The sequence below is a fragment of the Zosterops lateralis genome, assembly GCF_965231275.1.
Source record: "Zosterops lateralis genome assembly, chromosome: 12".
In the NCBI taxonomy this organism is placed as follows: domain Eukaryota; kingdom Metazoa; phylum Chordata; class Aves; order Passeriformes; family Zosteropidae; genus Zosterops; species Zosterops lateralis.
The window spans coordinates 11,876,696-11,890,586 of record NC_139772.1 but is presented as its reverse complement, the minus strand read 5'-3'; the positions used below and the strand labels follow the sequence as shown (position 1 = coordinate 11,890,586).

The window sequence follows — 13,891 nt, the reverse complement described above, 5'->3', positions numbered from 1 at the left end:
GTGTATTTGAAAACCCTCCCATAATACAAAAATGTAAAAATCTTTATGGTGAAAGTTCTTTGAGTAGTAGAAGAGAGTTTTATCCTCAGTGGAATCTTTAAGACTTAGGGTATTATATTCAGTGGATGAATGAAGAAAGGCGGTGAGAATTAAGCTATTCAAAAGAATCTGATAAAAATGAGTCACTTTCATCTGCTCAGATATCGTACATGTGATTCAAGATACAGATTACTTATTGCCCTTTATGTAGTTGGTGAAAGTTGGTGTGGGGTGAAAATTACATTAATGAATTTTTAAAGAAACATTGTAGTAGTATTGCTTCATTTTAGAGTGTCTGGTGTAGTCGAGCAGTAGTTACATTTCATCCTCCTTGTTGCTATTTTGAGAAGAAATTAAGTAACTTTCTCCTTTTCAGTGAAGAGGCTTTGGGCTGTAAAGGGATGGGGTGAAACTATTTCCAGTTTCGGAATGGACTAAAAGTTCCGAGTAAAAGAAGTATGAGTGTATCTTTTTACATCACCTTGTGTGCTGTTTTTCTTGGTGGCTGTGAGGCAAAATAAGTCATACCAATGGATTATAGGGGAAAAAAATTAAAATGCCCTCCTTTTACATCACAGTTGGTTTCATGTAGTACAATCCCAGTGTTGGGGCTAAGCAGCTGATATTTTAAAGCTTTTTTGTTGAAGAAATTTAAGTGATACAGCAACAGCTAAAAGCTCTGCAAATGCTCTTCAGATGACTGCTGATCATGTCAAATCACTTACTTTTTCAATTATTCCTGTCAGAGTTTCGCAGTTGACTTCTGTTCTACCTCCTTATGCAAACCATCACAACCTTTGTGTCTTGGTTTGGGAAGACAGGTATCTGCCAGGGAAAACTGGAGTCCAAAAGACTCGATATTCCCATGCCTCTTCCTGGCTAGAGGCAGGGCCCCTCTAGCACTGGTTATTATTCCCTTCTTTGACACACATAGTAGAGGTTCCTTCAAGGGGATCCAGCATATCGTCCTCACTTCTACACTACCTGGTGGCTCCGTCATTTTAGTGGAACTGGCTCAGTGAGTGTTTCTTTCCTTGAGCTCACACAGAAGCTTGAGCTGCCAGGAAAGAAGTGGGCTTCCCATCCCACCTTCCCATGTCTTTCCCATGGTCACACAGGAAGGACCACAGGTCAGCTCGTGGGGTGTACCCCTCTCTGTAGCTGGGGGACGTTGGGATCTGACTCTGGGGCCTGTGACTCACACTGGTGCCACATGGGAACTCTTCCTCCTCATCTCCTTCCTCAATTCCCTTATCTCCTCTTTAAGTTCCTTAACCACAGCAGAGACCTGAGCCTGCATTGGACCATTGATCATACTTTCATAGTTCCTGAGCTTGTTGGCTACAGAACCCACTGTCTCTGGGTTGGTATCAGGATTAATTGTGGCAATTAATATGGTGTATTCACGTGGTCAATGAGTTGCCAGTGTCCACAACATGTGCCCTGTGCATCTAACCTTGTTGCGGTCATTATCATGCTGTCCACCCCTCCCAAAGAGTACCTCCAATACTGCCAATTCTCTCAGCCTTTGGATCCCCTCCTCAAGGGTCTTCCAGTCCATTGTATGCTCCTGCACTTTGTCTCTGTGGACAGATCTCTCCCTTATACTCATTAAGAGCCACTCCCAGAGGGAAAGGGGGCCTGACTCTCTCACAAATACCTGATTTTTACCTGAGTCCTGGGTCAAGGGTCCCAAATTCCTTGCCTCACTACCATCCAGTTGTATGTCTGTATAAGGTCCCAGACCCAAAATAGCCAGGCTGTATAAGCCTCACGTCCCTGTCATGCAATATCTTTGTGCAGATTACAGAGACTTTCATACGACAGGGACTCAGTGATGATTTCAACCTCTGATTCCCCTGTGGGTTGTGAGGGCCCTCCTTTCTTATCCTTATTACCTGGGTGCTCTGATTTGTCTTGATCTTGTACTTCTTTGTTTCCACAGGGGCAACTGCTTCTGGCTGTGGCTGCCTCTGTGGTTCAGCTGCAACCTGGACACTTGTAACATCTGTGGGTTCCATTACTGCACTATCAGACTCTCCCTTTTCAGGGCAGGGGAAGGGTTCGCATCAGCTGGGGCTAAGGAGGCTAATGAGGCCACCACTGGGGAAATGTGCTCCTTCAGCATCTGGCCCATCTCCTTCACCAGAACCCCCACCCAATCTGGGTGGTTCATTTCTGAGGTGGGCTGGGGGGCAGGGTCAGGCAGTGGGCCAGCATCCCTATTCTGTGGGGCAGTGTCAGGCCCTATGGCAGTATCCCCAGTCTGTGAGGCAGGGTCAGGCCTTATGGCAGTATCCCCAGTCTCTGGAGTAGGTGTCTGCGCAGTGATCCAAGTCGGCCTTACCTTACCTCTGAAAACTATTGAATAGACTATGACTATTAGCAGCACTTGGGTAGTATCTAGAGAGAATTCAAACCCTTCAAAAGCTGGTGGGGTAGGCAGAAAGAACTGGTTGAAGGGCTGGGAGAAAACTTCTCCTGATGTCATTTCCTCACAGAAAGTACTAGTCTTAAAGTAATCCCAAAAACGTACACTTAGTGTGTGATAGCCGTGTATCCATGTGTCTGCCTTCCAGAGGAAGTTAAAAACCCATGAATGCCTCACCTTATCCACCCAGAAAACAAACTGGATGACAGCCACAGTAGCCTTCGTTATAGGGCCCATGATTAGATAAGGGCCTGCAAATGGGGGGAATACAGCCACAACCACGTGCCATCAGAACCAGGGTAAGTTAGACCACGTGATGCCGTCTAATGAGGTTTCTATATCCAACACACACAAAAGAAAATACTAGGTTACTTAAGAACCAGTATTTCTTTTCCCCTTTCTTTTCTCAGTGCCCTCAAGCCTCACGCTTGAGCGCCAAAATCTGTCTCGGTTTGGGAAGACAGGTATCTTCTAGGGAAAGCTGGAGTTTCCCTTGGAATGGAGAATGAAAACCACCACCCCTCTCCCCCCGCCCCCGTTTTTTTCAAATTATAACTTTGCAGTTAGAGGCTTTTAGGTGAAGATTTGGGGGTAGAAATAGCAGTTCTTTACTAGTGTGTATAACAAAGCAAACAAAAACAACTACAGCATTAACAACAAAACAGTACTAAGAACCTGGGGGGCTTTGCTTTACAAAACCCAGGGGAGTTTGGTCTTGGTGCCCCTGCAGGAATTCTCAGAACACGAGGCTGGAACGGAGGAAAGTCCTGGGCTGGTAGCTGGGATGGCAGGATGTCCCGGCTGGCAGCCGCGGGATGTCCTGGCAGGGTGTCCCAGCAGGGCAGGGAGGTGCAGGGTCACACTCTAGCAAAAGGAGCAGCCCCGAAGAAAAGCCATGACAGTGGGGGCAGGGCTGGCCCAGCTCCAGCCGAGCAGCAGAGGAGCTCAGAATTCCAGGGCATGCAAGCAGATGATGGTAGATTTCCCAGGGCTGGACTTTTCTGACAGTGAACTCGTCCTGCAGCAAGCAGCAGCCTGGCTGTGTCCTCTCTGATGCCGAGAGCCAGAGAGACCCAACTGCCTCAAGCTCCCTCCTTTACCTGTCCCCAAAACTTGTGTTATCTCCTCCTTCGAGCTTTGGCCACCTCTTTGTTTTGATTAAGTACTCTTAATATCCAACCCTTTTTCTCCTTGGTAACTTATGGGAAAAAATTCTAGAGTAAAAAAGGAACAAACCTAACCCCCAACACTTTGCTATTAAGTTTTACAGATGTGAATATTACTCTGTAGCACAAACATAAGTAAACAAGAGCAGAGATTTTATCTCATCTTTTCAGCTAGCACCACAAGCACTTTCTGGGCTGTTTTGTCTCCTGACAGGAAACATACTGGCTGCCAGTGCACAGCAGTACACAGAACTGCTTCCTGTGTTTAGTCATGTCTTTGATTGAGTTCCTACAGTAGGTGATATTTGGCACCTTACTTCTTTTACTTGGAAAAGCTAAAACAAACAAACGGTTGTCCTGCATAGCCAGCTATCATCTTCTTGGACCTGTACAACTTTGTCAGTAAACTGGGGATAAAGAGGATGACTTCAGTTGCATCTTTGAGTATCATCTTGTGAGTCCAGTGTAGATCAATCAATTCACTCTGGTGCTCTTGTATTCTAGAGCAGCTTTGCTTTGCTTTGCCATGCTCCCTCAATGAACTGGAACATGGGACACTGTGTGTTTTGGCTGTTTTATTCTTCTTTGGTGAATGGTTTAATAAATGTTGAGTATCTTTTTTCTAACTAAATTCAGACAGAAATTTTTAAGTTCTTCTTAGACCTTTTGGGTATTACTTCTTTTCCTTCATTGGCTTCACTGGCTTCTTTTCTGAAGAGGAAAATCTGTTTGTCCCTAGCTGTCAGTGTCATGTTCCTCTTCTTTGCTTGCACGGGCACATCCCAGTAAGGTTTCTTTGGATGAAGAGCACATTCCATACCTTACAACTGAAGAACTCTTCATTAGGGGCAGGCAGTTGCTTTTAAAGGGAGTTGTTCAATAAGTTATTTGCCTTCTTTCTTGGAGCTTGCTGTAATTCACTGCCAATGCAACACTCCCGATGCCAACCACATGGAAATTCTCTGCCTTTAGAGTCCCAGCTGAAAAGCTGAGCTGAACTTGAGAATGCTAAATTATATTTTCAGTATGAGATAGGTAAGAGACTTGGAAAACACTGAACCCTTATTCTACAGCTATTTATGAGAGATGCTCAGAAGAGGATAAACACCTGAGAAGGTTTTGATCAAATATCTTCAGCACTTCCGTGAAAATATAAATGGAACTGTTTTACTGTTGGAGCTGACATTGGAAATCTTAATGTGGGCTCACAGAAGGGACATCTTACATGTAAGTAGGAATGCAATATATTAATGCAGCAGAGTAGTGCTGGTTCTCTTGCAATAAGATTGTATTTGGTGACCTAAAATTGAAGTGGGAATTTTATGCTGGACCTTTTACAGCATTGGTAGCTTTTTCTCCCAGTAAAGGTGTTGCCAGTAATACAAGGAGAGAATTATGTCTGTTTGAGTAGAATTGATCAACAGCATGGTAATTGAAACAAGAATTACAGGAGACACATTTAAATTGCTTTCTTTTGCACCTTTGCAATTTTCTGGGTTTGATTGATGTGAATTCTTTCCTATTTTTGAATATATGTGACATTAAATCTAGTTTGGTCAGTGGAGAGAGATGTCATACAGTATCCTGACAATGTAATCTATGGCAGTGGGAGAAAACTTCTGATCAGGTGCTTTTTTCTGCATGTGCAGCTTCCTGATTGCCATAAATGAAGAGTTTGTTTCTGTTAGGCAATAGCGGCTCAGAGTCCTCAAAGGCTCGAAATTAAGAAAACATACTGTAGTTCTGACTGCCAGACCTTCCTGTAATGTGTGAATGTATTTATACTTCACCTCAAGAGAAATATCAAAGGAGAATTAATTGTGTTTCCAAAATACCAGTCAGATCGCTCATATATATATATATATATATATATATATATCCCCTTACTCCTCTGTATGATTTTCATGGTAAGAATGTCAGTGGAATTTGGTCTGGAAAAACTCCTGGGCAATAGGATCTTGAAAAGAGTTACATGAAAAGGCTCTGTAGATGCCTTTTAAACTTTCCTAATAAAAACACCTCATAATGTTTAGCTATTTTTTTGGTAGAATTTCTTATTCATCTTAGGATACATTCTCTTTGCTCTTCTCCATTTATCCCTCCAATCAATACTGTTTGGTGCTTTGCCAGCCTCACATGTGCATGTGGCTCCACACTCTCTCAGTGTAGTCTGACATTTCTTGTGTGCATCTAATTGTACTTCTAGTGTGCATATAAGTGTGATGAAACAGCCCTTATATTGTGATTTGTAATATGCATATGGGTTTTGCTACTCATCTGTGTGCCTGAATTACTGAGTGTGAGGCAGTATCCTGTCTGTTTTGTTGTGGTAGATTTTGTTGTGGTAGAAATTCTTGGTGCCAGAATTTCTGCTGCTTTTAGTTCAACCTGTTTATACAGAACTGTTGTTTGGACCTTTAAAAGGACAAAATGTGTTCTTACAAACTATTCACAACTTAACAGCTGATGAGCATGAGATCAAACTAACCCAAGACAAAAATAAAATGTAGTTTAATCAGTCATTCATGACTTGAAACAAAGCTGTAATTCAGTTTTTGACCATTCTTCTAGGAGGGACATTTAGTCAGGATGAAATAAGGGCAGCTCAGCTGAGAAGTACATGGCTGGAAAGCCTCTTCCTTCATTATTATTCTCTGATGATGGTTTGGAAAAAAAATCAAAATTAAAGGGAACAATTCCAGATGCATGTCCTACAGTGTCCATGTATCTATGTATACCTTACATATTCAATGGATGGGAGAGCATAAAAAACTTTATCTACAATTGCAAGTGTTACATCAGCAATTCTCTGAATTCTGTTTCCAAACTATTAGAAGCAGTTATAATTAAAGTCTGGACTACAGGACTTGTCAGACTATAGCAGAGATGACAATTTAATCTCTTAATCCTTCTTGCTCTTTAGAATTTCTCAGAAGAATCCTGAGATGATATCCATCCCCATAGTCGTGGATTTCTTCTGTTATGGTGGACTAAATATTTCTGCTTATAGCTCCCACCAGGTAGGCTCTTCTGTCATCATCCTCCACATACCTTTGTGAGTGTTTGATTTTTTCCTTCATTGCTAGCTCATTTGTTTTTATAACTGCACTTCACAACTCCCAGAAGTAGTAGTAAAAGTAGAATTGGTGAGGAGCTCAGCTTATAGCCCCAGTCTGGCTCATTTGTAGGGATGATCCATGATTGTACAATTGTGTTTTTAACAGAAAGCAGGCACTGACTCTTCCACTTTTCCCTCCCTGGTTCCCTTCTTGGTGCAGTGTATGTGCTTGATAACTTGATTTTGTGTTGTACTTTTCTCTGCCCTGCCTTCTTATGCAAAATAATCCTCTGATATGCATGCAGTGAATGTTTATTGTGGCTGCTTTTACTTAGACTTCAGTAGCTCTTCTAGCAAGAAGCACTGTGGAAATCTTTGGGTTTGTCTTTGTTCACAAGACACTATAGCTGAGCTTTAGAGAAGACATTTCTTGGCATCTGTTCAAAGGCAGTTATTGAAGGATTTATAAATTTGTACTTAAGTGTCTGAGTAGTAGTAATGAACTGATTTTTGTTATAAATGAAGGTGAAACCCTGTCAGAAAACACTTGCCTAAAGGCACATGGGTCTTTATGTTAAGTTGGTTATTATCAATACATAAATTAGCCAAACTTTAGGTACCTTTCAAATTTGTTTTGCTGAAAGATCATTTTGCAGGCAGATCTACTTGGCAAACCAAGCTGAACTTTTTTTTTACGATTCTCAATTAAAATAGTCTTTTGTATTGTCTCACCTCAAGTTTAGCTCTTGAAGTTTCTCCACACTTTCCTTTGTTAGGAATCCCAACTACAGCATTAGAAAGTACATGGGAAACGACAGTGTTTGGTAGAGGTTGTTGCTACATTACTCTCTCTTTTGAAGAGTCTGACTTGTGCAGCTCTAGGGAAGTCACTTATTTAGGCTTTGAGCTGGATCAGCAGTTGATGTAGAACATAACCTGCACCCAGAGTGCATTGAGTCTGTAGCATTTTGATCTGTATGTAATTTGTGGCTTTTACTGTTTATATGAATGATGTTATCCAAGGTGTGTGGAACAGTATTAGCATATCCTAGAACAATTGGATACACATTACAGGATGGAAGTAGCCTATGAGTTAGTCCTGTACCTGTCATTCACACTTGCCCATTACCAGATGTTTCAAAAGGAAGTGGAAAATGCTTGCAAAGAATGTCTTTGAGGGGAAAAAATTCTCCAAATAATGTATTAGCTAGTTTGCGTCCTTCAGCATTAAATTACATACATAGGTTTTTTCTGTCTTTTTTAGCTTCAGTTGTTAATTTTACTTATCTGAATGCTTATCCTTTAGGCAGTTTTACTAAACATCTTAATTCTCTAACATCTTGTTCTGTATCTCTAACTTTATATATTAAAACAAAAACATCCTACAGGAGTTTTGTGTCTGGTAATTTCACTTATTTTTTGGCTTCAGAAGTCAGCAGTTCAGGTTTAAATATTCCTTCAAAATACTACAATAATTGCTTATTAGAATTTTCATCTTGTCCTCATTCTTCTTCTGGATAAGTTGTCTTAATTCAATGACTGGATCATAATAAATTATATTCTGCTTCAGGGGACTGGCTTTTTCAGAGCTGCATTTAGATGCAATAAGGATCTGAGAGAAGCACTTTGGGTTCTAGGAATTATTTAGTCTTGAGCAGCAGAAATCATTTATATACAATAATGTAAATTATTGCAATTTCAGTTGGCTGAAAATCCCTAGTATGCAGAACACAGTTCTTATGGAATGGTCTTCTGCTAAACTGATGTTCTGATTTCGGCATGAATATGTACTTGGACTAGTTCTTCTGTACTTTTCTCATGTTATTTTTTTATACATATGTATTTGTGTACATTTTTCTAGCCCTGTATTGAAGCTCCTTTTTGAGGGAAGCTGTGCTAAGATGGATGCAAGAGCTCAGGAAGAGAGGTGCCTTTCTGGAACCAGGATGACACAGCTGATGCATTGACTTTGAGCCTTTAGGCAAGGTTCCATTGCAGTGATTATGTGGTTTTGCGTTGTCCTTGAGCAGCAGGAAATCCTGTGCCTTTGAGGCTCAATTAAATTACACAAAAGGTTCTGCTTTTTAGTGTTAATGATGGTACACAGCAGAGTTGGATTCTGACCCATAACCTGGATAATGTGCTGGACAAAGCACTTTTTCAATGCAGACAAAGAACAGGAAACTATAGCTGCCAAGCTTTGGTTTATGTCAGTGAATTTCTTCAGCATCCTGTGGCTTAAAGATTGACATTATATACAGGGTTTTGTCTTATGAAAATCAAACACTCAGGCTTTTTTTGATCTATGAAAACATAAAGAGAACAGATCATAGTGCACTCCTATTGATGACCTGGTTCCTGGAGTAATTAAATCAAAATTTGACCACTGTTAATAGAGATTACTTTATATGGTACAGATAAAGGCCAGTTCTGAGTGTTTATCCCCTTTGATTGAGCTCCTTAGGTTATAAATGTTATGATGAAGACCAGTGCGTTGAAGAGGAGGTTAAGGGCAAAGAGTTTGAAAATACTCAAATACTGAAAACTGAAGAAAATGTTTATATTAGACAAACTTGCAGAAAGCTGCGTTATTATCTATGCTTTTGGTGTCTGAGGACCTTGAAGTTTATAAAGCAAGAGAGAGATAAGAAAGTGATTTAGAGAAAGGTTCATAAAAAGTTCAGTTTACTGCTACTTGCTAAGGTAAAAAATGTTAAAAATCTTTGTTTGAATACTACTTATACTTGAGTATGTACCTTTCTGTTCTCTTAAATAATGATTTCATGGTGTCTATATGTAGACATGATTCTTTTGCTACCTTGACTGTTAGTTTGCTTCTGTAAAACAAATCATGGAAGTGATTTAGTGATGTGGAAGTAGAATCGGGATGGGTAGGGCAGCTTCCACCCATGTCCTCTGAACACAGCGTGAGGGGGTTTCTGCCTGACTTCACGCTGATGTCCAGACATGCACAATGGCTAGACCAAGACAGGAGGTAGAATACCTGTCAGTCTGCATAAATTAAATTTCTTCATGTTCCAAATGTGTTCTGATACTCTAAGTCTCTCTCCCTTTTTTCTCCGTCCAGGAGGTTGAACAGAATAGATGAGGAGAGTATATTGCAAGTTATTAGATCCAAGATTGATGCTCCTGACTTACTGGTTTCAGAGCTTTACTATGGACAGTCACTACAGTTTTGTGCAGTATTATCTAGCAGCATCAACTATTGAGTAAGTGATAAGATCACTTGCTCTGTCAGTTACCAGGTTGTGAGCGTAGAGCCCAGAGGCCTTGCCAGTGGAGCTAAAGAAAAAGATGTTGCTTAGGAAACTGCAAAAAAAGGAAAATAAGGTAGATTTGTAGAATAGTATCTATAAACAGTAGGTATGATATTGGCTATGGTTTTATTCACTGCAATATGGTACTTCCCCATTTAGAAATCCAAAGAATATTCATTTGTGTTCTGTAGGTCATTTAGATACTAAAATTTATTAGGATTGTGAAGAAAATTCTCAAAACATTTTGTTTTCCTTTGTGAGCATTATTTTTGTGAGCAGAAAATATGACTTCAGATACTTGGCTAAAAAAGTTTGTGCTTATTTAGAATCCATAAATAAATAAGAAAGCTGTGTGATTCTTTGTGCTGCATTTATAGACTGTCTTTACTATGTTACTGTTTTTCCATACAAATGTATTACAAAAGCTGTGATGTCATTGTTTTACATAGTCTTTTTTTCAGATATTCATGTTTCCTTTTATTTTCCCTTTCATCAGGCATTTGCTGACAAGGTATTTGGTATGTTCAGCTGGACAATTCCCATTGCTGTAGCCTTTTCTTGTTTTGGTGGACTTAATGCTTCAATTCTAGCAGCATCAAGGTAGTGCATATCTCTTTCAGTTTGACAAATGTTGATAAATCTTTTTACATGTTACTGTTATACTGATCTATTATGAGAGAGGCAAAAATGCTTTTTTAACTGAACCTATAATGAATAGCCACAATAAATAACAACAGATCTAAATAAACCTCTGTGTGTGTGCGTGTACATACACCCTTAACACTGCCTTGTTTCCCCAAAGCATTCCTGAGTGTATGCAGAGCATAATTATAAGATCAAATTAATTTTGTCTGTGTGGTGAGTCCTCGAGCCTTTTGACTGTTTGTGTTACCTTCCATTTTACTTGATAGAATAATTCTAGCAAGTTTTTGTTTTCAAATGTATTTATCTAAAACTTACTGACCTTTTAAAATCAGTATTTTAGAACTTTGTACTTGGGAAAACCCTTAAAAGCTTGCTACTGTTATGAAGCTGCAATCAGAAAGTTTAGGATACTGTGTAGAACCTTTTCTTTGAGCACTGATTGTGGCTGTAACTAGCAAAAGTTTAAAATAAATTTATTCAGGCATTTTAATATTCTTCCTATCCATTGCAATGCCTCTATTGAGAAGAAATATGATCATTTGGTGAAGCAGACAATATAGAACAGATGGTAATAAAATTTTGTTTGATTTTTGAGTGTGTGGTTGAATGACATCATTTTAGGGACCTGGAAATCTCTTCTGGTTGGCATTGAAAACTATTTTTCCCTAAGCTGGAATGTTTTCAGTGCTAGCTTTTAAAATTCTGTGAAACAATAGAAATGTGTTTCAGGAATTTTTTTTTAAATGGTTGTTAACAGCATGTTTCCAAAGGCTTATCTAGCTTTCAATGGTTGTTGTACTATAAAGATGTAAATATATCTTTATATGAAGGGTTGAATCCAGGTTCCAGTTTAAAGGGAAGAAATTCAGTGCTGTAAATATTTATTTTGACTGGTGTCATTCTTTGATTTTCTGTAATATATTCTCTCTTGCCTGTGGTCTCAACATGTGTTTTACTGCTTTTTTTTAGGCTATTTTTTGTAGGATCTCGGGAAGGTCACCTTCCTGATCTCTTGTCTATGATCCACATAGAGAGGTTCACACCTGTGCCAGCACTGCTCTTCAATGCAAGTTGTTACTGCTTTTCTTTTCAACTGGTTAGATGGGACACACTGCACAGCTTCTCTCAAAATGGAGCTTCAACACAGGGCTAGAAAAATGTACACAAATATACATGTATAAAAAATAATATGAGAAAAGTATAAAAGAACTAGTCCAAGTACATATTCTATTTCATGCTGAAGTCAGAACATCAGTTTAGCAGAAGGCCATGCCATAAGAACTGTGTTCTGCATACCAGGGATTACAAGGGATTGCATTTTCAGCCAACTGAAACTGCAACTACTAATTGACATATTGTACATAAATGATTTCTGCTGCTCAAGACTAAATAATTCCTATAACCCAACGTGCTTCTCTCAGATCCTTATTGCATCTAAATGCAGCTCTGAAAACCCAGTCCCCTGAAGCAGAATGTAATTTATTATGATCCAGTCATTGAATTAAGACAACCTTTTCAGAACAAGAATATGAATTATTTAAAGGAAAACTTAAAAAAATTCGCAAGAGACAAAATATACTGTTGTCAACGTGATTGCTGAATGAGTGATTTTTTGAGGCATAAAATTATGCCAAACACCAAGGAGTATGAGGTGTTACTTAAAGGCAAAAACCAGCATAAATAGTAAGTTTCAAACTTTTGGGTTGAGATGCTTACTCTTGTTCTTTTCTCATAGTGTTTTATGACCCTTATTTACCTGGCTGTGGAAGATGTCTTCCAGCTAATTAATTACTTCAGCTTCAGTTACTGGTTTTTCGTTGGTCTGTCTATTGCTGGGCAGTTGTATCTACGTTGGAAAGAACCAGATCGGCCAAGACCTCTTAAGGTAATCCTTATTACACAATTGTTTAAAAATCCCTGCCTTCCATATCATATAAAATACTGTCTAAAATCTGGATCATACATGTTAAATCTAAAGGTTACAGATTGATCAGGACACAATGCATGGTTTCCATTTGATGTTTTACTATGGAAGTTAGCTTGTCTGCTAGGCAAGAACAAAAGATTGTTGTGCCAGTATACTCTATTATTATATGCTAGTTCAGTAAGTACTCCTTCTGTCTGCCCATTGGAGAATGTCTCAATAGCCTAACATGGTAGTTAACCTTTTGTCTAGCAGCAGAAATCTCTGATTGGAAATGCTCAAGTTAAGTAACTCTGTTCGTGGACCACATTTAGCTCTGATGATATCTGATCCTCTAATAACCTTCTCATACTTTGAGCCGATACTCTACTCAAAAAAGTAAGTAATTCTTGTTTCCCAAGTTTTACTGGTTTTGTCTAAAAATACCTCATGCCACTATGCACTTTCTGTCAGCACAGCAGAGTTACCATACTTGATTACTTTTGCCATTTTTAGCAATAGTTCTATTAAGAATAATTCTGCCATTTGCTTATGGTCCTAAATAGGCAGATATATGAGAGGAAGAGCAGAGAATTTCACAAAGTGGGTTTCAGAGAGGAAAGTCTGTATCATAATGTTTGTAACTATAGGCAATTAATATTTCATTAACATTGTGTTCTGTTTTTTCTGTCTGCAGCTGAGTCTGGCTTTCCCAATAATATTCTGTATGTGCACAGTATTTCTGGTGGTAGTGCCACTCTATAGTGACTTTGTAAATTCAGTGATTGGAATTGCCATTGCTTTATCTGGAATTCCATTCTTTTTCTTTGGAGTCTATTTACCTGCATCAAGGAGACCTCAGTTTATTAACAAGATTATGGGTAAGTTTCTTTGTTAGCCAGAGATGTTGTTAGGAAAGAGGAAAAGTAAATAGATGACTCTTGGCCTGTTGATGGAAAGGCTTGTGGTGGGCTGATCTCAGCTGAGTACCCAGGGAGCTGCTGGCTCACTAGCACCCTGTCAGGGTCCGCAAACATATGCGGGGAACCTGATGGTTCGTTTTGGAGATCTCAAAGCACAAAAAGACACAACAGGGGACAAACCAGTTTGCTTAAACAAAAAATGCACTTTTATTTAGTGCCCACAATGCGATAGTAGGGAAAGAAAATAGAGAATAGTGAGAAAGATAGAGAAAGAGGGGAAGGGGGATTATAGCTACCACGTGGAGAGTCGGAGGTCCTCAAGACGTAGAGATGCCCATAGACGTGATCTTCTCCAGTGGGGTGATCACAAAGGGTGCACGGGATCCGCAGAGTCTTTATAGGCTGGTCAGGAAGAGGACCAAGGCGAGTGGAACGGAGCCAAAGAGGG

The 13,891-nt window shown here is 39.6% G+C and overlaps 1 protein-coding gene across 1 annotated transcript in view; it reads left to right on the top strand.

The window, feature by feature from the left end:
• Positions 1-13,891, top strand: part of SLC7A6 (solute carrier family 7 member 6) — a 30,209-nt gene that overhangs the window by 13,501 nt on the left and 2,817 nt on the right. The window contains exons 6-9 of the mRNA XM_083869994.1: positions 10,469-10,572; positions 11,587-11,683; positions 12,353-12,502; positions 13,218-13,401. Coding sequence (XP_083726120.1) covers positions 10,469-10,572; positions 11,587-11,683; positions 12,353-12,502; positions 13,218-13,401 — 535 coding nt within the window. The remainder of the gene's footprint in view (positions 1-10,468; positions 10,573-11,586; positions 11,684-12,352; positions 12,503-13,217; positions 13,402-13,891) is intronic.